This window comes from Nelumbo nucifera, chromosome 3 (genome assembly GCF_055504915.1).
Source record: "Nelumbo nucifera cultivar China Antique chromosome 3, China Antique-T2T, whole genome shotgun sequence".
Lineage (NCBI taxonomy): Eukaryota > Viridiplantae > Streptophyta > Magnoliopsida > Proteales > Nelumbonaceae > Nelumbo > Nelumbo nucifera.
Genome location: NC_142651.1, coordinates 69,789,281 through 69,811,393, shown reverse-complemented (window position 1 = coordinate 69,811,393; position 22,113 = coordinate 69,789,281). Strand labels below are relative to the sequence as shown.

General features: G+C 40.3%; 1 protein-coding gene across 2 annotated transcripts in view; it reads right to left on the bottom strand.

Annotated features, from left to right (window-relative positions):
• Positions 1–19,990, bottom strand: part of LOC104589176 (putative ADP-ribosylation factor GTPase-activating protein AGD13) — a 58,861-nt gene extending 38,871 nt beyond the window's left edge. For both annotated transcript variants that reach the window (XM_010247396.3, XM_010247397.3), the window contains exons 1-4: positions 19,777–19,990; positions 19,104–19,203; positions 18,638–18,722; positions 2,798–2,873 (exon numbers count right to left, since the gene is read on the bottom strand). In XM_010247396.3, the coding sequence (XP_010245698.1) occupies positions 2,798–2,873; positions 18,638–18,722; positions 19,104–19,143 (201 nt within the window). In that variant the 5' untranslated portion in view covers positions 19,144–19,203; positions 19,777–19,990. The remainder of the gene's footprint in view (positions 1–2,797; positions 2,874–18,637; positions 18,723–19,103; positions 19,204–19,776) is intronic.
• Between the last annotated feature and the right edge of the window lie 2,123 nt (positions 19,991–22,113).

The following is a 22,113-nucleotide window of genomic DNA, read 5'->3' as shown; positions in this document are numbered from 1 at the left end:
CGATCATCTATTCCCTTTCTTTGAACAAAGTTCAAATCATCTCTTCTTTTTGTCTCTAGGGATTCTTGGGGTCTGTGATTAAGGAGAGATTTGAGGGATTTAGAAGTAGGTTCGGCAATTTAACTATTTTCTCTTCTAAACTCGGTGTTTCTGGACCATTCTTGTCTTGATAGTAGAATTTGATCAGAATCCTCCTCAGGTTATTTCTCTTGCTCTCATTTTCCAATGCTTTGTTGCAATCTCCTAACTCGGTTATATCTTTCCCTTTAAATAAGTGTGGTATGCCCATGTACCTCCAAAGCTGAGGGCCTTTTGTTGGGAAGTGGTTCTCCAAAAATTAACACCTTTGATGTGTTTAAAAAAAGACCAAACTGGCCTTTATCCCCACATATCTAAACTTGAAGAGTGGTGAGATGGTAAATCATCTATTAATCTCCTATCCTCTTGTTAATCATATTTGGGATTGGTTCTCCTCTCTCTTTGGTTGCAAGTGGAATCCTCTCACAAGCGTGGCAGACCTTTTTGACTCTATCTTTTGCCGAAAACCAAAGAAAAGGGAATGGTGATGTGGAGAACGAGGGTGGCAATTATTTGGGCAGTTTGGGAAGAGAGAAATAATAGGACTTTCCAAGGGCAAGAAAGAACAATAATTGAACCCATTGAAGGGATCACCATTAAGGCTATACATTGGCTGAAAACTTTGGATCTTTAATTTGATTAGAGGTTGGAGCACAATAGCAGGTTCTTCTGTTTCATCTACTACAATTCAAGAGAATTGGTCCCCTCCTCTACAATTTAGTGTGAAACTGAATTTTGATGGAAGCTCTATAGGCAATCTTAGCCCCTTTGGAAGTGGAAGGAAGAGTTCTGGCCCTTTTCTCTAGCCCAATAGGGTTGGGTGACTCACTTAGAGTAGAAGTTTTGGCGCTTCTCCAGGGGCTTAGATTGGCTAAACAGTTGGTTTTTCAACGGTTAGAAGTGAAGGGAGATTCAAAGTTGGTACTTGGTAGTAGACTGGATGCAAACAAACAGCTTGGGCACTTGGTCCCTTAAACAGCCTATAAAGGAAATAATGATGCTAACAAGGGAGATAGAAGCAAAATTTAAATGGACTAGCAGCTCAGCAAATGCTATGGTTGATGCTTTAGCAAAGCAAGGGGCTAGTAGGGAAACTTTATTCCTTGCTTGTTTGTAATTGATTATATTTTGAGGGGTCACCTTATGTCTCTGAAGGTGACATTTGTATAACTTTTCCTATTAAGTTTAATGAAAGTTACCATTTACCATCAAAAAAAAAAAAGAAATTGTGTATTATCTTCAGTTTTCAGAAATAGGAAGTACTGTCACTTAATGTGAAATGTCTTCCTTGATAATCCTTTATATTAAATTTTGAAACTAACAGATAAAAAAAATGATGTTGCTACTGTACAAGTCTGATACACTATGAGCATAGAAGATAAATGTCCACCAAGATGCTGCCAATTAGCACTAGTGTTGCATGGAATCTCCTAAATAGATGAAGAGTCAAGTCAAGTACGCATCAGATTCCAATACTACATGGATTCTTCATTCTTGAAGGACATATGACATTCTTCTTTTTCTCCTTATTCAACATAAATAAACAGATCACATACAGAATCAATGCCATTTTTACTACAAAATGTTAATAAATAATAAAAATAATCTTTAGACCTTTCCTATGGGTTTATAATGTTAAAGTTCAACAGAACACAGAGTACTTTAATAGTTTATACTTTTTCTATAGACATGTCTTGCAAGTCCTAGTTTCTTAATCTCGCCAAGTCGGACTCCCAGGCACATGTCAGATTCTGATTCCTGCATCCATGTCCATCTAACACTGGCACTACATCTTACCATAAAGCTGAATAGGGAACTTTACACCAAAAGGATATAAACAAGGGAATCCAGGCCCCTCTGGAATTGGAGTAGTAATCATGGATGGTAATGGTTCAGTTATGGCTTTATTCTCAGGACCCTTAGGGGCTGAAGACTCTCTGAATGCAGAAATTACGGCATTGTTGTATGGTATGAGATTAGTTAGGCAGCAAGGACTCAGACATGTGGAGGTAGAAGGAGATTCTAGACTGGTAATCTCATGGTTGCAAACTGGAAATCAAGGAGTATGGTCTCATAGGCAAGTGATAAGGGAAATCAGATTTATTGCTAGAGAAGTGGGTGTGAATTTTTCTTGGATCAATAGATCACCAAATGGCTTGGCAGATTGTCTAGACAAGAAAGGGATCAACAGGGAACAACTTTTCTGGGCTGTGATGTAACTAAAAGCTTTGGGGCCAGGCTCTGTGTGCCGGGATTGTAACCCTCTTCATGATAATTAATAAATTCTGCTACTGATAAAAAAATCTATCCAAGGAGAAGAAAAAAAGAAGAAAATAGTTACCCTTGTTTTTCTCAAACTGTTGGTAATCTTCAAATTCAGTCAATTTGCAACACATGTCCCTGTTTCTTAGCACACATGACTGTACCAACTCATACAATGACGGAACCCGTCATTCAAGTGTTCTGATACAGACAGTCTCTTAGGAAGGATCATGATGTTAATTCAATCTGGCTTTCTTCAGGGCAGTGTTTTCATATTATTTCATAATTTTTTCTCGTGGATAACCATGGTTCAAAGTATTGATACTCTCAATATACAAAATTAAGAGTATTGAGAGTTTTGAATTGACCAAAACTCTTTGTTGCACCTTGTTTTATGTAATAAAATCTTCTTTGAACTTTATTATCATAAAAAGAAATGACTGACATTGAAAACTACCTTTGAGATATGTGTACCAAGATTTCTGTGCACTCCACAACACTTCAAGCATATAAATACTCCAATATTTGCTGACCTGAAAAGGCGTTGATAAAAGATTTCTTAATATATATGTATATATGTAGTCAAATATAAACAAGAAACCATATATATACTTATATAGCAATTTCTTAATATATATTGTTATCAAACACGAGTAGCCAGAATACCAAGGGGGAAAAAGTCAAGAAGACAGGAATGTCCAAACTGCAACGCATGCTCTTACACCATGCTTAAGAAGTTAAGTCTTACTAGTTACCTGAAGAAGGGAAAATAAACGAACACTTAGCCTGTCAAATAAAACCCTAATTCTAAACCACTATACACCTTAGTTGTCAGCAGCTGTTTCATCACATCAAGCTATTGTTTGATTGTTTCTTTTCATATTTATATCCATGATACATTTTTTTCAACATGACACCTCCATGACCAACTGCAACGATTTCTCCATCACTAGATCAAACTAGTTATCAGTAGCCATACTTTTGCTTCATGAAAATCACCATGATACCCTAGGAGAAACCCCACATTCTTATTAAGGATACGATTGATACCATGGTCGTTTTTTGAGGCAATGTTTGTACCTGAGCTTAGTCTTGGAAATTGGGAAAATAGCTGGGTTGTGTGCAAAAACCCAATGCACAATTGTTTATTCTTGTTTAAAGCACCTAGGCACCATTAGGTGCCACATGGGACAAACAGAGGTGATGAAGATCACTTTGAAACAAAAGCACCACATAGAATTCATACTTATTTTAGGCGTAGACAACATTAGTTTAAAGTTTACTTTGATTAATGCAAAATTTGGGTTTAATTATAAAATTTCTTCTTAGTAGGGGGTATTTGTAATTGTTAGAGTCGGCTAAGGAGGGGTAGTTCTGTTGTCGAAATAATGTACTCTATTTCAAGTAGTCAACTACTAGCAGTATTTTTTTTTTTTTTTCTGGGGGTGGGGGGGAAGGGCAGAATCAGTTTATTGAATTGAAAAACATGATGACATCAAACGGAGATGTTGGTGTTGATCAGAAATCTAGTATGATGATTTCCTCATATTTTTCAAGTGTGCAGATGGCATCCATTAAACTCAACAGTGAAAATTATGTGCCATGGGCCAAGTCAGTGGAGGTGTTTCTTAGGGCTAAGAAGAAAGTAAAGCATGTAAAGGAGGAGAAACCAGTAGCTAAATGTCCAGGTTTTAGAGATTGGGAGCAAGAGGATGCTCAAATTATAACATGGTTGTGGAATAGTATGGAACCCAAAATCAATGTGAACTTTATGTTCTTAAACACAGCCAAGGAAATATGGGATCAAGCTAGGAGACTCTATTCTAGACAAGACAATACTACAAGAGTCTATCAGCTTTATCAGGATTATTTTAGTCTGCAATAGGGAAATCAGACCCTTGACGAGTATTATACCAGTATAATAAATCTTTGGAATGAACTTAATGTCTATCATCCCTTATGCCAGTATGTAGTTCTTAGAATTGTGCGGTAATTGAAGGGAGCTCTAGGTCATGGGTTATTGTACAAGCCAAGAAGAAGTCTTGAAATAGTTGGCTATACAAATACAGATTGGGCAGGCTCGATGTCTGACAGAAGATCCACTACAGGTTATTGTATCTTTCTTAGAAGAAATCTAGTGAAATAGAAGAGCAAGAAGCAAACTGTTATAGCAAGGAGTAGTGTCGAAGATGAATACAAGGCCATGGCACACACTACATGTGAATTAGTGTGGTTGAAAAATCTTTTGCAGGAAGTTGGATTCTCAATAAGCAAAACCATGAAACTATAATGTGACAACCAAGCTGCAATTCACATCTCATTTAATCCAGTTTTTCATGAGAGGACTAAACACATAGAGGTTGATTGTCATTTTGTAAGGGAAAAAGTTCTTATTGGTGTAATAAGCACAAAGCATGGGAGTTCAGATTATCAGCAGGCAGACTTATTTAGAAAAGGGTTGAGTTCAGGGAAAGTTAATTATATATGTAACAAGCTAGGACTATATGACATAGACTGTCCAGCTTGAGGGGGCGTGTTAGAATCAGTTAAGGAGGCGTAGTTCTATTGTTGAAATAATGTACTTTGTTGCTAGTAGTCAACTACTAGCAGTATACTATTCCTAGTAGTCAATTACTAGATGAAGACTGTTCCTAGTAGTTGACTACTAGCCTAAGACTGTTCCTAGTAGTTGACTACTAGACGAAGGGTTTTCTTAGTAGTCGACTACTAGGGCACTATTATATTTTTCCCTCTTTTATTTTGTCGCTCTAATATAAATACAAAAGCTGGCATTGCCAACACTATCTTTTTGACTCCAAATCTTCTCATCTCTCTCTCTCTTCTCTTCCTTCTTCTCTCTTCTATTCAGCAATTTTTCTACCAAGAAAACAGTAATTATCTTATTTGGTAGGGATTTAATTGTAATTTTCAGTTTCTAGGTTTCTTATAAATTCACCTTATGTTAGGGTTGCATTATGCTATGTTTTGAGAAATAGAAATTTTTCAAATTCTCTTCTTCAACTTGTCTTCTCTCTTCCTTCTCTTCTTTCTCTTGTCTTCCTCCTTTCTTGTAACAGGTGTGCATCAGTTTGGTATTAGAGCCTGATTCACGCCTCCACTAGTTGCTACTTCATCTTCCTGACTCTTGGCTGAACCAAAGCAGCTGCAGCTCAACCAACTCTCATCTTTGTCTCTATCAACTCAACAAAGGCCAGCCATTGTCTCCTCTTTCTCTTTCTACTTCTTCTCGTCCTTTTCTTTTTTTTTCGTGTTCTCTCCAATCTGCAACCGAACCTTACAACAGTCACTGCCTCTCTCTCTCTCTGTCTCTTTCCTTCTTTGTTTTCTTTTCTTTCTTCCTTTCTTCTCCCTCTTCCCCAATTCTGTTTTCAGCAATAGAACCTTAACGGTAGCCATGTCACCTACTTTCTTTTCCTCTCCTCTTTTTTTTTTTGTTTTCTTCTTCTTCTTCCTTTCCTTTCTTTATCCCCTTTTCCTTTCCCTGTTGCTACAGCTGAAAAATTACAATCAGCACCGCCTGTCCCCTTCACTGTTATCCTGCCCAAAATAAAGCTTCTTGGCATGTTCCCATATGTCCTTAGCTGTATCTAAGAACATAAAATTAGCACTTATTTTGAGTTCCATACTGTTCCATAACCATGTCATGATTTGGGCATCTTCTTGTTCCCAGTCATCAAAACCTGGAGAGTCAGCCAATGGTTTATCTTCCTTCACGTGTTTCACTTTCTTCTTTGCCTTGAGGAAAACTTCCACAGACTTGGCCTATGGCACATAATTCTCACCATTAAGTTTAACTGAAGTCATCTGCACACCCAGAAAGTCGGAGGGGATCATCACACTCGGTTTCTGATCACTCGAACCATCTCCCGTTGCTGCCATTATGTCCCCCACTGCTATTTCTAATGCTGAACTCTCAGTCACCAACCAAACACTACTGTCAAGGCAACACTACAGCAGTCTCCAAACTCAGATGATAGGTTCACAACTAGTCACAATCAATCACCACTGTGTAAACTACCATTCAGAATAAGAACAAAAGGTAAACCAGCATTCAAACAGCACCAACAAGGCAGAAAATTGATGTAGGCAGTTCGGCCATTCCTTCCAGCCCAAAAAAAACACAACTTTTGTTCTTGTTCACACCACTACTGATTACACAGCGCCATAAATCACCATGACAGTAATTCAGCAACTCACTAACCACATACAAGCCCTCTTGAAGCTGCTCAATAAAGGATGAGCATCACAAGCACCACCACACAACCATAGCTGTCGCACATGGTATAGGTCTGTCTGACCTTTTCAGAGGGCATTACCAGTCCAAAAACATCAACTACTACCACTGCAGTAACCTGTCAGTCGATTCAGGTCACTTGTGACCATCAAAGGTTTAAAAAAAACAATCTACAGACCCACCCAAGAGGGTCAAACATACCCTTACACCATTCGGTCACTATAAACACAGCCTGTTCTTGGACCTTTGGTCAAGAACCAAGGCTACAAACAACCTAGTTCTTTAGGTTCTGATCAGTCTGAGCAGATTTTTGAGGGTTTTCAACCCAGAAATACCAACCGCACAAAAAAAAAGGTAACCAACCTCGATGGAGAGCTTCAGTCAACCATCCACTTACTTCGGGAGTTATTTTCTTTGAAAGACGATCAAGTTCTGAGCAGAGGAAGAGGGGCCAAAGTGTTCTCAGACCTAGGTCGAGTCTGTCTCTCCATTTGCAGTCCAGAAAGAAGAAAAAGGATGTCACAATAAGAGAGGAGCAGCAGTCAAGATCAGAGATTTAAAGAGCAACGTCCTGCTCTAATACCATGTTTGTTCAGTGGCTTCAGCAGTTCGAACCAGAAGAAGTAGAAGAAGAAGAAGAAGAACAGTCAAACCTCATAGCTAAACCCTATCAGTCGACCATAATTTAGATTAGTCCCTAATTAATTGTGCAATGACTAAACTGCCCCCACTTAAGTATGGGACAGGAAGTCATATTAGAACTGCCACATTAGCACATAACTTAACTGAATAAAATGACTAATCTACCCTTATTCAGCTAGCTCTAACAGTAATTTTCATATTTGGTAGGGATTTAAGTGTAATTTTCATCTTTGGTAGGGATTTAATTGTAATTTTTAGTATCTAGGTTTCTTCAAAGTTCAAATTTCTCATTATGTTAGGGTTGTATATGTTATGTTTTGAGAAATACAAAAATTTCAAATTCTCTTATTTGACTTGTCTTCTCTCTTCCTTTTCTTCTTCCTCTTGTCTTCCTCCTTTTTTGTAACAGGCGGTGGTGCTACATCAAGAGGTGAAAATGCGCCTCAGAAGCAAGAAACCTCAAAAAGGTGTTTTCACCAAAAGGCACTTTCATAGTACGAGTTTGACATGAATCAGCCCAACCAAATAAGATCTTGGTTTGGGTAAAATCATAATGCTTACATAGTGCCGATGTGGCAGTTTACTCCATGAAATGACCATAGTACCAAAATATATACTAAAAACCAAGGTTTGGATATGGTCTAATACTACTTGATCAAGAAAATTAAACAAGGAAAATACATATCTAAAATTCACAATTAAAGGAAGTGCAACTGACAAGTTCTACGGCTTGAGGATATTTAATGAAATCCAAAATACTTGCTTAATATACGAGATATAATGCTTTCTAGGATAACCAGAATGTTGGGACACGAATAAAGGGGATACAGGTGTACAAGAAAAGGCCACGCCAGCCTTTAAAGAATGTAACTAACAACCAACCACTAGAACAAACTAAATAACAAACTAGACAAGTGGACTGGACAAGTGGAGAGGCTGGTATAACAGAATTGTAACAGCATAATATAAATAAGTAAAGGAAGTTAGGAGGGGATTATGATTTGGGAATACAATCTCTCTCTCTCTCTCTCTCATTCAGGAGGCAGGCTCCCTCGAAAGAGCCCCTGAGTTAGGCAGTTCCTAACAAGTTGGTATCAGAGCCAAGATGCCCAGCACAAGGTCATCCGCAATGGAGAACAGAATCGACAACATGGAAGAAGAAATGCAAAGAATATCGGTTGACGTCAAAGAAATCAAAGAAAGCTTTGCATCCTTGCTTGAACGACTAGCAAGGCACCACTTGCGCCAATTCAGGAAGAGCGCAGTGACACCAGTCATCAAAGCGGATCAAGAACAGCAAGAATCGAGTTTCCCATCTTCGCAAGGGGAGATCCCACATCCTGGCTTCTGCGAACAGAAAGGTACTTCGATTACCACGACACACAGGGACCTGATCGTGTCCCATTAGCTTCTGCACACCTGGAAGGAGAGGCGATCTCTGGTACCAGTGGTACCGGCGACGGCACCCAAGAGCCACATGGGCAGACTTCACTGACACCTTAACCATGTGATTTGGAGTCTCAGCTTTTGAGAACTATGAAAGCCTCGCTAAGCTACGACAGATTGACTCCGTCCAAGATTATCATATGGCGTTTGAAAGATTAGTTGTGCACGTGCAAGGCTGGCCAAAAAACGCGCTTGTCGGCAGTTTTGTTGGTGGACTCAGGGAAGAATTGCGGCTGGAGGTAAAAGCCATGCAGCCCACCACCGTTCTTGAAGCAGCAGCATTAGCTCGACTACATGAAGACAAACTGAATCGGGCAAGAAGGATTAATCGACCTCTGGGAGCTGCGATTAGACTAGGTATACCGAACCCAGAACCAGGTATCTTGGGTAAACCGGAGCCCAGATCAGGAGTAGGAATCATAGGCAAGGACGCCAACTCTGGTTCAGGCCCCGGCTCAGCCAAGAGGTTAACCTGGGCTGAGATGCAAGCTTGATGGGAAAAGGGCCTTTGTTATGCATGTGGAGACAAATTCGGGCCAGGCCATCGCTGCAAGATCCCTCAAGTTTTCTTCCTTCAACCTGAAATCGAATACGTCGAGCAATCAATAGACATTGAAGAGCCAATGGACAACCAAGAATGGGGGCAATAGACAAAGGAATACCCAGAAGTATCCCTGCAAGCCTTGACCGGTCTTGCTTCTTCTCAAACTATGAAAGTAACCGGACTGGTACAAGGGCGCCATGTGTCGGTTCTGATAGACAGTGGCAGCACCCTCAATTTCATTACCAAAACATTGGTCAGACAACTAGGGATTCCGGTGCAACCATGTACAGCCTTCCGGATGCACGTAGCTAATGGGAGCAACCTGGTGTGCGACAGTACGTGCACAAAATTAAAGATGAAGATACAAGGACATGAGTTCGAGGTAGATCTGCACCCCCTGGAAATTAGTGGAGCAGATGTAGTTCTCGGAGTCCAATGGTTAAGGCAACTAGGGCCGGTGATACGTGATTGGGGCCGTCTCACCATGGATTTTCAAGTGGGCAGCTCACAGGTGCATATTCAAGGGCAGCTGTCCAAGGGTCCAAGACCTATTAGTCTTGCGTCCCTAAGGAAACAAGCAGCAGACCCAGCCCACATCGTTTTAATGCAGATAGACTCCCACGAGAACGGTCCCATTCTAGCCCAAGGAAGCAGATCCGAAGAAGGCCGCACACAACTACAGCAGCTACTTCAGAAGTTCTCAGGGATCTTCCAAGAACCTAAGGAACTACCACCGAAACGTGCCCATGACCATTGCATTCCATTGCTGACCGGAACTGCACCCACAAATGTAAGGCCCTATCGTTACCCCTATTTTCAGAAACTAGAGATTGAGAGGCAAGTGCAAGATATGCTTGACAGAAAAACTATACAACCCAACCAAAGCCCATTCTCCTCGCCAGTATTACTTGTGAAAAAGAAGGATGGAACATGGCGGTTTTGTATAGACTATAGGGCTCTGAACAACATTACTGTGAAGGATCGATTTCCCATACCGGTAATCGATGAACTCGGCAGGGCCACCATATTCTCTAAACTAGACCTGAGATCGGGATATCATCAAATTCGGGTCCATGAGGGAGACATCCACAAGACTGCCTTTCGTACACACGAAGGGCATTATGAATTTCTGGTTCTGCCGTTTGGGTTGACCAATGCGCCAGCTATGTTCCAAGCCCTTATGAATGACATGTTTCGACCCCATTTGCGCAAATTTATACTCGTTTTTTTTATGATATACTTGTATATAGCGCTACATGGGACGAACACCTAGTACATCTACAAATCACCTTGGAACTGCTAAGGACTCATAAACTCCTTGCAAAGGAGTCAAAATGCGCATTTGGACAGACACAAGTACACTATTTAGGGCGCGTGGTCGAAAACGGCATTGTAGCAGCAGACCCGGAAAAGATCTCAAGCATGATAAATTGGCCCCGACCTCAAAATGTTAAGGAGTTACGAGGCTTCTTGGGTTTAACAGGGTACTACCGACAATTCATTAGAGGGTATGGACTGATTGCTGCCCCCTTGACAAGTCTACTTAAGAAGAATGGGATCTGCTGGACTAGGGAGGCCCAACAGGCCTTCGAGACACTCAAAACAACTGTCTCATCCCCACCGACGCTCGCACTTCCAGACTTCTCAAAGGACTTCATCGTTGAATGTGATGCGTCAAGCCAAGGAGTTGGTGCAGTCCTCATGCAAGAAGAAAGGCCACTAGCATTTTTCAGCACAGCAATGACAGCACAGAAATGGGCCAAATCAGTATACGAACGTGAACTGATAGCAATTGTTCTCGCAGTTCAGAGGTGGCGGCCCTACCTTCTAGGAAGGAGGTTCATCATATGAACTGACCACCAGAGCCTGAAATTTCTGTTGGAGCAGCCTGTACTATCCCCAAAACAACAGCGATGGATAGCCAAATTACTTGGCTACGATTATGTCATTAAATACAAGGCAGGGCACACTAACAAGGTGGCGGATGCACTGTCACGCCAGCCACAACTATTTCCATTACTTCTCACTGGCCCAACATGTTCCTTCATGGGTCAGCTAAGGGAAGAAGCTAAAAGGCACCTACAACTAAGCAAGCTGCGTTCACAGGTCCAAGAGGACCCTACTAGCCACCCAAGGTACACAGTGGAGAATAACTTGCTGTTGTATAAACACCGAATGGTGATACCACAGGATTCAGCCCATATTCAGCAGCTTTTGGAAGTGTTCCACTCATCCCCAACAGGAGGACACTCAGGGATCCTGCACACTTACAAGAGACTAGCCACCCAATTCCACTGGAAAGGCATGCGAAATTCGGTCCAAAAGTTCATAGCCAAATGCGTCATTTGCCAGAAAAATAAGGTGGATACCCAGTCTCCAACAGGGTTGCTACAACCACTCCCAATTCCTACACAAGTGTGGGCAGATATATCCATGGACTTTATAACGGGGCTTCCCCTTTCCTATGGCAAGTCCGTCATTCTCATAGTGGTTGATAGATTCACCAAATACTGCCATTTTCTCCCTCTGTTCCACCCCTTTACAGCCTTCATGGTGGCTGAGATTTTTACTCAGGAGGTGGCACGACTGCATGGTACCCCCAACTCTATTGTCTCAGACCGCGGCCCTATTTTTATGAGTCGTTTCTGGGCAGAACTTTTTCGACTACAGGGAGTGAAACTCTTCAAATCTACCAGCTACCACCCTCAAACAGATGGGCAGACTGAGGTGGTCAACCGGAGTTTGGAAACCTATCTAAGGTGCTATGCAGGGGATAGGCCACGTCAGTGGCTCAAGTGGCTTCATTGGGCAGAATGGTGGTACAATACCACGTATCATAGTGCAGCAGGAATGACTCCCTTCCGGGCTCTATATGGACGGGACCCACCTCCCCTACTCCCATATGAGAAAGGGTCTACAGCAGTAGCAGCAATAGAAGACCAACTCCTCCAGCGAGATAGGGTGTTACAAGATCTCAAATCCCACCTCCATCGAGCCCAACAATGGATGGCAGACTCCTACAACAGAAGGCATAGGCCTGTCCAACACCAGATTGGGGAGCAAGTCTTCCTTAAATTACAACCATACAAGCAAGTTTCAGTAGCAGGCCAGGTGGAACAAGCTGAGCTCTAGGTACTTCGGCCCATTTCGGATTGTGGAACGCATTGGGTCGGTGGCATACAGGCTTGACCTCCCAGCAACATCAAAATTACACCCTGTATTCCATGTATCCCTACTGAAGAAATGGCCAAAAATAGGGGCAATAACAACCACCACCCTCCCATCATTCTCGGAAGATGGCCAAGTTCAAACTGAGCTCACTCAAATAACAGATTTCAGGTGGATACGCAAAGGGAATCACATCGAACCAGAGGCATTGGTGGTATGGTCAGGTCTCCTAGTTGAGGAGGCACTTGGGAACCTTACTTTGATTTACATAATAGATTCCCACATCTTGACCTTGAGGGCAAGGTCGCTTTCAAGGGAGGAGGGACTGTTGGGACACAAATAAAGGGGATACAGGTGTACAAGAAAAGGCCATGACAGCCTTTAAAGAATGTAACTAACAGCCAACCACTAGAACAAAATAAATAACAAACTAGACAAGTGGACTGGACAAGTGGAGAGGCTGGTATAACAGAATTGTAACAGCAGAATATAAATAAGGAAAGGAAGTTAGGAGGGCATTATGATTTGGGAATACAATCTTTCTCTCTCTCTCTCTCTCTCTCTCTCTCTATCCTTCTCTCTCTCATTCAGGAGGCAGGCTCCCTCGAAAGAGTCCCTGAGTTAGGCAGTTCCTAACACAGAATACCATATATAGGTTTGTACATTCTGCTTTTAAAAAACTACCATGAAAAATAAGCTAGTAAATTCCCACCATCTACTAACTCAGGCATCTTAGCTAATGATAAAACATTTTCCCCAATGTTGTGTACTCTCCCGAAATTTGTGCTCTCAAAAAAAGTTTTCTTGGAAGGTTTCTATGCAAGCTACTCTTGGACCTTAGAAAATACAATTGGATAGCCTAATGAATCCAACCTCAATTCTTTGTTCTTCTTCCCTTATTGAAACTCTTCTTTTTTTTTCTGATCTAAAGATTATATGATACAGTAGAAAAAACATGGATGCAATTCCTGATTGAGATGAAAGTAGTTTCCAATGCAATCTCAAAAAAACAAAGTGTCCTAATACAGATGAAAGCAATATATTTAAGAAGTGGTTTTCAATACTATGCACTCTATCCAAAACATATGAACAGAAATATAAACAAAAAAGAGAAAGGATTACAAGTCAAATATCCCACAAGTTCTGGATAGTTTCACAATCAATAGAAAAAAAAAAGAAAAAAAGAAAACATGCACCTGCTGTGTTTATATTAGATGCATTATAAAACTTGCAATATCTAGGATTTTATTGAGAAAAAATGCAAGAAGAAGAAGAGAAGAGAGAAAGCTAGTTATGAATTGAGAAGAGAGAGTTACTGTTCACTCTCTCAAACTTGAGATTTTTATATTTTTGAGAGAAATTACAAATAAGACCTCATATGGGTGCCCAAATACAAAAGAGCATAAATGACAAAAATACCCTTTCCCCCAAAAAATCTCAACACTCCCCCTCAAGCCAAGCATATATGTCAATCATGCCCAACTTGTCTAGGTTCTTGGCAAACTTTGGATGATGAAGGCCTTTAGTGATAGAATCAACGAGTTGGTCTTCCGACCTTACGAAGTGATACAATCCACTTCGATATGTTTTCTACAGTTGTATTGCACAGGATTGTGGGCAATGTAGTGATACAATCAACGAGTTGGTCTTCCGACCTTACGAAGTGATACAATCCACTTCGATATGTTTTCTACAGTTGTATTGCACAGGATTGTGGGCAATGTTTATGGTTGCTTGATTACTGCAATAGATTCTCATTAAAGTATCAGCTTGGATTCCCATCTCGGTAAATAAAGTCTTCAACTAGAGTAATTTTGACACTCCATGGGTCATTGCCCTGTATTCTACCTCAGCACTAAATCGAGCAATTGATTGTTTCTTGCTTCTCCACAAAACCATATTGCCTCTAACTAAGACATAGTAATAGGATGTAGATCTTCTATCATCAACAGACCCTATCCAGTCTACATCCCTTTACCAGGACATCCCTTCAAATAGGTTAGGATTCTATTAACAACTTGCATGTGGAAGGTCCTAGGCTCATTCATATATTGGATGACCACTCCGACTAAATACGATATATCAAGTCTAGTCAAACAGAGATAGAGAAGGCAGCCAACCTCTCTTTGAAAGACCACTCTATCTGGAAAACATCTCCTTCAATAGTACTCAACTTATGATTGGGATCAATTGGAGTTTCTATATGCTTGCATCCCAATTTCCCAACTTCATGGATCAAATCAAGAACATACTTTCTTTGAGAAAGGAAGATTCCCTTATTGGATCTTGCAACTTCAATTCCAATAAAGTACCTTAGATCACCAAGATCCTTAATCTCAAATTCCGAAGAAAGAAAGGACTTTAACTGAGAGATACCTGAGATGTCATCCCCAGTTAGAACAAGACTCATATTGGCTCAAAAACCCATATTCTGAAGCTTCATCAAAAAGGTAGACTCCATTAACTTCATGCCCACTTCCAATCATCTTCCCTATGCTCAAATCCTAGAAAACACAATGGGTAGGAAAAAAGGTTACAGAACAATTATGGGACTTGGTAAGTGAACTAACAAATAAGAAATTTTTATGCAATTTAGGAACATGAAGAAAGATCCACGGGAAAGGTTAAAGGTAAGTTTGACTTCTCCTTAACCCAAGATAGGGATCTGAGATCCATCTACAACAATAATCTTACCCTTCCCAGGGGTTAACTTATATGAATAAGGTGTGAAGGCATATCAGTCATATGGGCACTAGCCCCAAAGTAAACAATCCATGGGATGGAAGTGGAATAAGCAAGCGTAGTACCTGTGTTAGCATATGCACTGGATGGATTTCTAGAACCAGATGAGGATAACCCACTCTTTTCCAAGTGCAATAAAAGACTCCGAAGTTTAGCCATAACGTCAAAGGAGTCATGAGAGGGAATGGTCACATCAGAAGACTGAGCCTCATTAACAACTATGACCAAATGAGTGTTGCCTTTCTTTCCAGTTTTAAACTTGCCTAAATTCAAGTGAGGATTGAGTTTTCAACATCTTTCCTTAGTATGCCTCGGCTTCTTGCAATATTCATAGATGACATCATCAAACTTCTCAGTAGTAGGATGCTTACTACCACTTGGCCTAGGCTTAGAGGACATAAAGGCATAGTGCTCAATCACAGAGGCTACATCATGGCTACCCTTCTACTTTCTTCTCCTTGCACAAGAGAGTAAGCAATAGCTAGAGGACAATACTTGCACTCAAAATATGTTGCCTAGTGAAATCAAACTTTGGATTTATGCAAGCCAAAAAGTCAAAGACCTTGTTCTCAATGTACTTCCTATACTACTCGGCATTTATAGGATCCTTCCATTCAAAAGTTTTCGAGTGGTCCATTTCTTCCCAAAGAGACTGTAGAGAGGAGAAATACATAGCCACTGTTCTCTCCTCCTAATACATGCTACAAGCATCTCTCTTAAGATGATATACTCTGGTAATATTGCTAACCTATGAGTAAGTGGCAACAACCCTGTCCCAAATATCTTTGGAAATCGAGAGGAACATGTAGTTACAAGCAATGTGAGGTTGCATTGAACAGACCAGCCAAGACATTATCAATGAATGAGTACATTACAAATAAGTTATCATGTTCCCACATTACAAACTTAGGGTCTTCAATTTTCGGCTTCATCCTTGCTTGTAATGAATCCCAATTTACCTCTCCCTGTTATGGTAAGTTTAGCTGATTGGGACCGCTCCAAAAAGTCAGTCGCATCAAGTTTTACAGTGGTTATTCCAAAGAGACAGTAGAGAGGAAAAATACATAACCATTGTTCTCTCCCCCAGACACATACTACAAGCTTCCCTCCTAAGCTGATATACTCTAGCAATATTGTTAACCTGTGAGTAAGTGGCGACAACCCTATCCCAAATATCTTTGGTAGTCAAGAGGAATATGTAGTTACAAGCAATGTGAGATTGCAATTAGGGATGGCAATTTCTACCCTACCCGGTTAGTACCACCCTTACCTACCTTGACGAGGTGGGTTTTTTTGCTTGAAGGATGAGTTTTGGGGTGGGGATGGGTTTTGGGATTTTACAATCCGTACGGATATGGGTAAGGTATGGTATTAGGCTAAATCCAACTTGCACATTGTTGGAAAGCATATAAACTTTATGTACTAGGTGTTGAATTTAATAATATTTTGAATTTTATGTGAAGGATAATTGATAGTTTATGTGTTTTCTACATGCCTTAATCAAATAATTGGAAATTTTGTTGTTTATTTGTGTTGTTTTACTTATTTATCACTTATAAGTAACAATAAATAATAGGAAATTTGATGCAAGTTCTAAACCCAACTTGCCCCTACCCTTGATGCGGGGAAGGTAGGGTCAAGGGGTTTTGCATTTTCATGTGTGGGGAGTATTTGGATTCTCAAAATCTAACCCACTATGGGTTTTGGGGCGGGTACGGGTTGAGATGTTTAGGGAGGTAGGTAGTGTCTAGAATTTACAAAACCCTCCCCGAACCCACCCCATTGCCATCCCTAGTTGCATTAAACAAACTAGCCAAGGCATTACCAATGAGTTATCCTATTCCCACTTTGCAAATTTAGGGTCTTTAATTTTCCGCTTCACCTCATTACCTGTAATGAATCCCAACTTACATCTCCCTGTGATGGTAAGTTTAGCCGATTGAGACCGCTCCAAAAAATTGGTCCCATCAAGTTTTACAATGGTTATCATACCACTGGAAACACCAATGTTTCCAGGGAACACATTGGAACCCATTTGTACATCCTTTAGTGATTCCATACCTCACAAACAACTTTCTCGGCAACCAAGGAGCATCCCAACACCAAACCGGAATACAAAAAAACCCAAAAGAAAGGATCAAACTCAGTTCAAGGTCAGAAAAGGGGCCAAAAAGCTAGCTAGCAGTAAAATAGAGAAAGAATAAAAACTCCCAAAAATTTTTTAGGGTTCAGAAAAATACAGGATCACTTCCGATCATTCCCAAAATATAAAATGACCTAAAGAACCAGGTTTTGCAGAATAAAAAACCCATCAAACAAGAGAAGCAAGCTTCTAAACCAGATATGGAATTTCTACGCTTTTCACTTAAAATATCCATAATAAACCATAGAGGCATCAAACAATAAGAAATTTACCAAAATTCATCTAAAATTAGGGCAAATAAAACCATACAATTTTTAGAGATTGTCGCCACCACCTGTATGGGTTGTTGACGTCATCCGACGACGATTTGACGTTAGCAACTCATCCTCCAAGCAAAAAACTAGTAGAGAATGATTCTCCCAAGACCTTCTAGTTGCTCTAATACCAACTTGCAATATCTGGGTTTTATTGAGAAAGAAAGCAAGAAGAGGAAATAGGAGAAGAGAAGAGAAGAAGAGAGATAGGGAGTTACAAATGGAGAAGAGAGATTTACCGTTCACTCTCTCAAACTTGAGATTTTATATTTTTTAGAGAAATTACAAGTAAGCCCTCATATCGGTGCCCAAATACAAAAGGGCAGAAATGACAAAAATACCCTTGCCCCCAAACAATCTCAACAGTGAACATGACTCTTCAGGGGTGAAAATGGAAATCTCTCTCTTATGTCAAACCCTAAATCCCATTTTTTATACGACACAAACAAGTTATTAGAAGTTAAGAATACAGAAATTGAAGGCTAATCATCAAAAGGTGCCCCTACAAGAGGAACCTGATAATGATCCCCTTCATAGTTGCAGAACAATACATTCAAAAAAGTATACATTAAATAAAACAAAACATACTGAAATCAACATATCTGTGCACATGCAGAATCATGCTAATATACTGGAGAGTAGAAACATGACACTATAGCGTAGTCATAATAAAAGTAGAATAAATCGTCAGTATAAGAAATATAGGAATGAGCATCTTTCTTGCAGATAAAAGGGTGTATGTCTTAAAAGAAAGGCATTCTCATAATTATTATTAAGTGTTAGTTGTGGACATTGTTGCTTTCATAGAGCATGTAGTGTCATTTGTATTAAGAAGGCAATAATTTACTATTTGGGTGGAAATGTCATGGGGGAGATCTTTTCCCAATGGTGAACATGTATAGCAATTCAGAGTTGCATATCAGAACCATGGAACCATTATTAGTAGAAAGCTAAGCTTGTATGTGTTCTTCAAATATTTGAAGCTTATCCAAAGTTGCATAGCAGAAGCAGGAAACTATAATTTTCAAGCAACAAGAACTTACGCCCATTTTGGATCTGGAGCACCACAGTCTGCACAAAAGCGATTATCACTTTTAAGAATAAGCTCTTTTAATCTCCTCAAATTCCCTGCACAGATAGTATATCAAACTGATCATGGAAAGAAAAACAGCTTGTATGCTCCAACATAGAAAGACAAAAGCTTGCAAAATATAAAATAATAAAAAGGAATTCATGAACAGCAAATTAAATTTGACAAAGAAGTTTTGTCATTATTATTATGAAAAGCAGAAATGACTTTTATGTTCCTTCAGACTTTTTTTAGTTCCCAAAAAAAAGCCATACAATTTTAATCTCTATAAATCTTTTTAACTTCAATTTTCTTCTTCAGTTTCAAAGTGATCACTAATTCAAATAATAGATAATGCTTGTTTTGTAGGATAGGTAATAGTAGAGATTAATCTTAAATATTTTTGCTACGTACATGCCTACAAACTATAATAAGCATACCTCCGGAAGGATTTCCAACGTCATTTCGAAAGTTACTCATTTCTCTGCTTTCAAGCCACAATTATCCAACAAAGTCTGTTTTTATTCTTCGCCTATACTCCTAAAAAATTCACCAGAAACAAGTTTAGTAAAACAAACCCAATAAAATACATGAAAACAAATTATCATACCATTCCAAATCTTATAAAATTTCAAACTTAAAATGAAACAAACACAAGAGGAGTTCCAACGAGTCAGAATCTATATAAACAGCAGATAAAAGTTCTAAGTACATGAACCGCCTGGAACAACATTCCAATTAGCCGTTATAACAACATCAACCCCTAGACCATATTTTCCCTGAATAATCACTCCCTACCAAAATCCCAAAACAGTTCCAACTAACCCAATTGATGATTCCCATTAAAAATCCAAAATCCTCACAAATTCAAACAAGACGACCAACAGAACTTACAAAACTAAAGTTACATTAATATAAGTTGTCAGAGACCGTCAAAACTATCAAAAACGGAAGCTTTCTGAGAAATCATATCACTCGAACCCTATCCAAAATCTTAGATCGAAGCAATCCTTTCGAAATGATTGACAGAGAGGAAAAAACGATGAAAATGTGGGAAGAAAAAGCAATTAGGATTCAATAAACAGAAGATCAAGACCAGGATTTCGAATTTACCTGAAAACGAGATAAAACTCTAGGAAATCCCGGGTCTGAAACACTGAATTACCAGATTCTCGTACAAGCGAAATGCGCAGACGAAATGTTTCTTTCAACCTCAGAATTCGATCTTGATTTTCTTATTTTATTTAGAGAAAATTTCCGATTAGTACCTTGCAATTTGCCGTGTAATTTTGGTCCCCAACCCGTTAAGTGACACACAAAAAGATACAAATGTCCTTACTTGTTATCTAATTTTCTTTAGGGCAAATTTTTTAATACCGTTAACTTTCCGTTATACTTCGTTCAAATTTGATATTACGTGACCGATAAATATTTTTAATTTCCTAAAATACCCTTTTAAAACTTCCTAAACCTCTAAACTCCTCACTGTTTGGCCAGCCCCTTACTTGAGACATGAAGAATAGAATGATTATGGGTTTCAGGTAATCTGAACAAATGTTTCATTTCCATAGTTGAACGATTCTGGTAGCAGGAACATGTAACACACTACCTTGCGCGGTTGAACAAACGTTTCGCTTGATGACCAAACCAGCATTGGTCCAACTTTTTCGGCTGAGCAACGGTGGGTGACTGATAATCATTTATTTCAGTCTTTCACGGCGCCGTTTGGACTGCCAAGCTCGTGAGAAGCTTTTATAAGAAGGTTCCGTTCGGTCGTTTGTTACACTTTACTCAGCTTTCCTCTTTGAGTCTCGTTGGTGATTTTGTGTGTTTGTTCTTCTTCACTTTCCATTTATCTTTTTTTCTTTCCTACCTTCGCTATTCCTGTCCGTGTTGCAAATGGCTCCCCGTGGGCAGAAGAAGTCTGTGAAATCCAAGTGTCCCTTTGTTGATTTTGTAAGGGTTGTTGACAATGTGGACCTTCTTTTTGAGTGTGAATCTGCTAGTATGGCTGACGGCGGGAAAGGTTTTTGGCCTCCCATGCCAGTGTCAAGGGACAAAAATGGCAAGTTTGATGCTTGGAGGGGAAGGAGTTGATGCGTCTATACAGTCGTGTGGAGCGTTCTATGTCCTTCTGGTGCCATGAACCAAAGATAGACAATTCTATGTCGCCAATCAACTATTCACCCTTTGCATGTTATATACCAGAAAACCCTATGTTCTATCAGTTGCTCCGTAGTGCAGGACTTCTCCGACTTGTGGACTGTTTCTTGGACCTTCCTAGAAAGGAAGGGGTTAGTTACATAAAGTTGCTTCTTTCTCACTAGTTCGAGGGCGAGAACTCAACTGACATCATGGTTCGAAAGGGGAACAGTCAATGCCACCTTGCGGCCTTCATTCTCTATGTTGTGTCGCGTTTCCAATTCCCCAACAATCTTGATTATGGCCTCCATGCCATTCTTGTTCCTCTTGCCGTTCTTGCAGCTGGAGGTCATCAGTTGCCATTAGCATTAATGTTCCTCGGCTATGTTTTTTACCAGATTGACAACACTGTACATCAGATTATGGACCCAAGTTGCAAGCGTTGTTCCTCTTATATTTTTGCCCCTTTTCTGTTCTTGTTCCTTCGTGAACATTTTTAGCTAAGTGTGACGCCTCGACGATTATCCCCTTTGTCTGTTAGCATGGCGACCCTGGACGATGACCAGACTAAAGATGTGACTTTGGAGGTCTGCCATGGGAAACAGTGGCTCGATGCCGAGAGGGGGAAATAGTTTGGGATCGCTGAAATTGAGTTGAAGTTTTTGTCTTTGGACGGTTTGGTTCTGCGCTCGTATACTCGACCTATGCATCACGCTATGCCATTCTGCATTGGGGTTAATGTCCCCGAGGATGGTGATCAAGAGTGTGTTGTCGATGTTGATCATCCTCTTTCTCGTGTCACACATCTCGTTCTGTGGCCTGGTGTGCTCATGTATCTTGACCGTGCTGGAGAGGCACAAGTTGCATCATATCACCCTAACCGTCTCCTCCGCCAGTTTGGGTACGATGACATGGGCTCCCAATTTCTAAGATCAGGAAGTGAAGACATTTTTTGGACGCATCGTCATTTCGTGGCATTTCTTGTTCCTTGTTGGCTGGCTTCAAGCGTATGGAAGTTTGTAAGTCTATTCATCTAGGCTATTTGTGTGCCCTTTTTGGTGGGATGAAATTGTTCACGGTTACTGAGCCCCGCCCTAGTCATGTAATGGCCCCACCACCCGACTACACAGCTGAGCAAGGTGAGGAGGCTCTTTCTGAAGCTGGTGCTCCCTGGGTGAACTAGGTAGCTGTTGAGGAGTAGGGGCCAACAAGCGCTAACCGTAAGGGCAAGTGGCCTATTGTTGAGGAAGGTGAGAGCAGCCATCCCGCTTTACACAAGAAGTGTAGGACGACAAGGGTCCCTTGTTC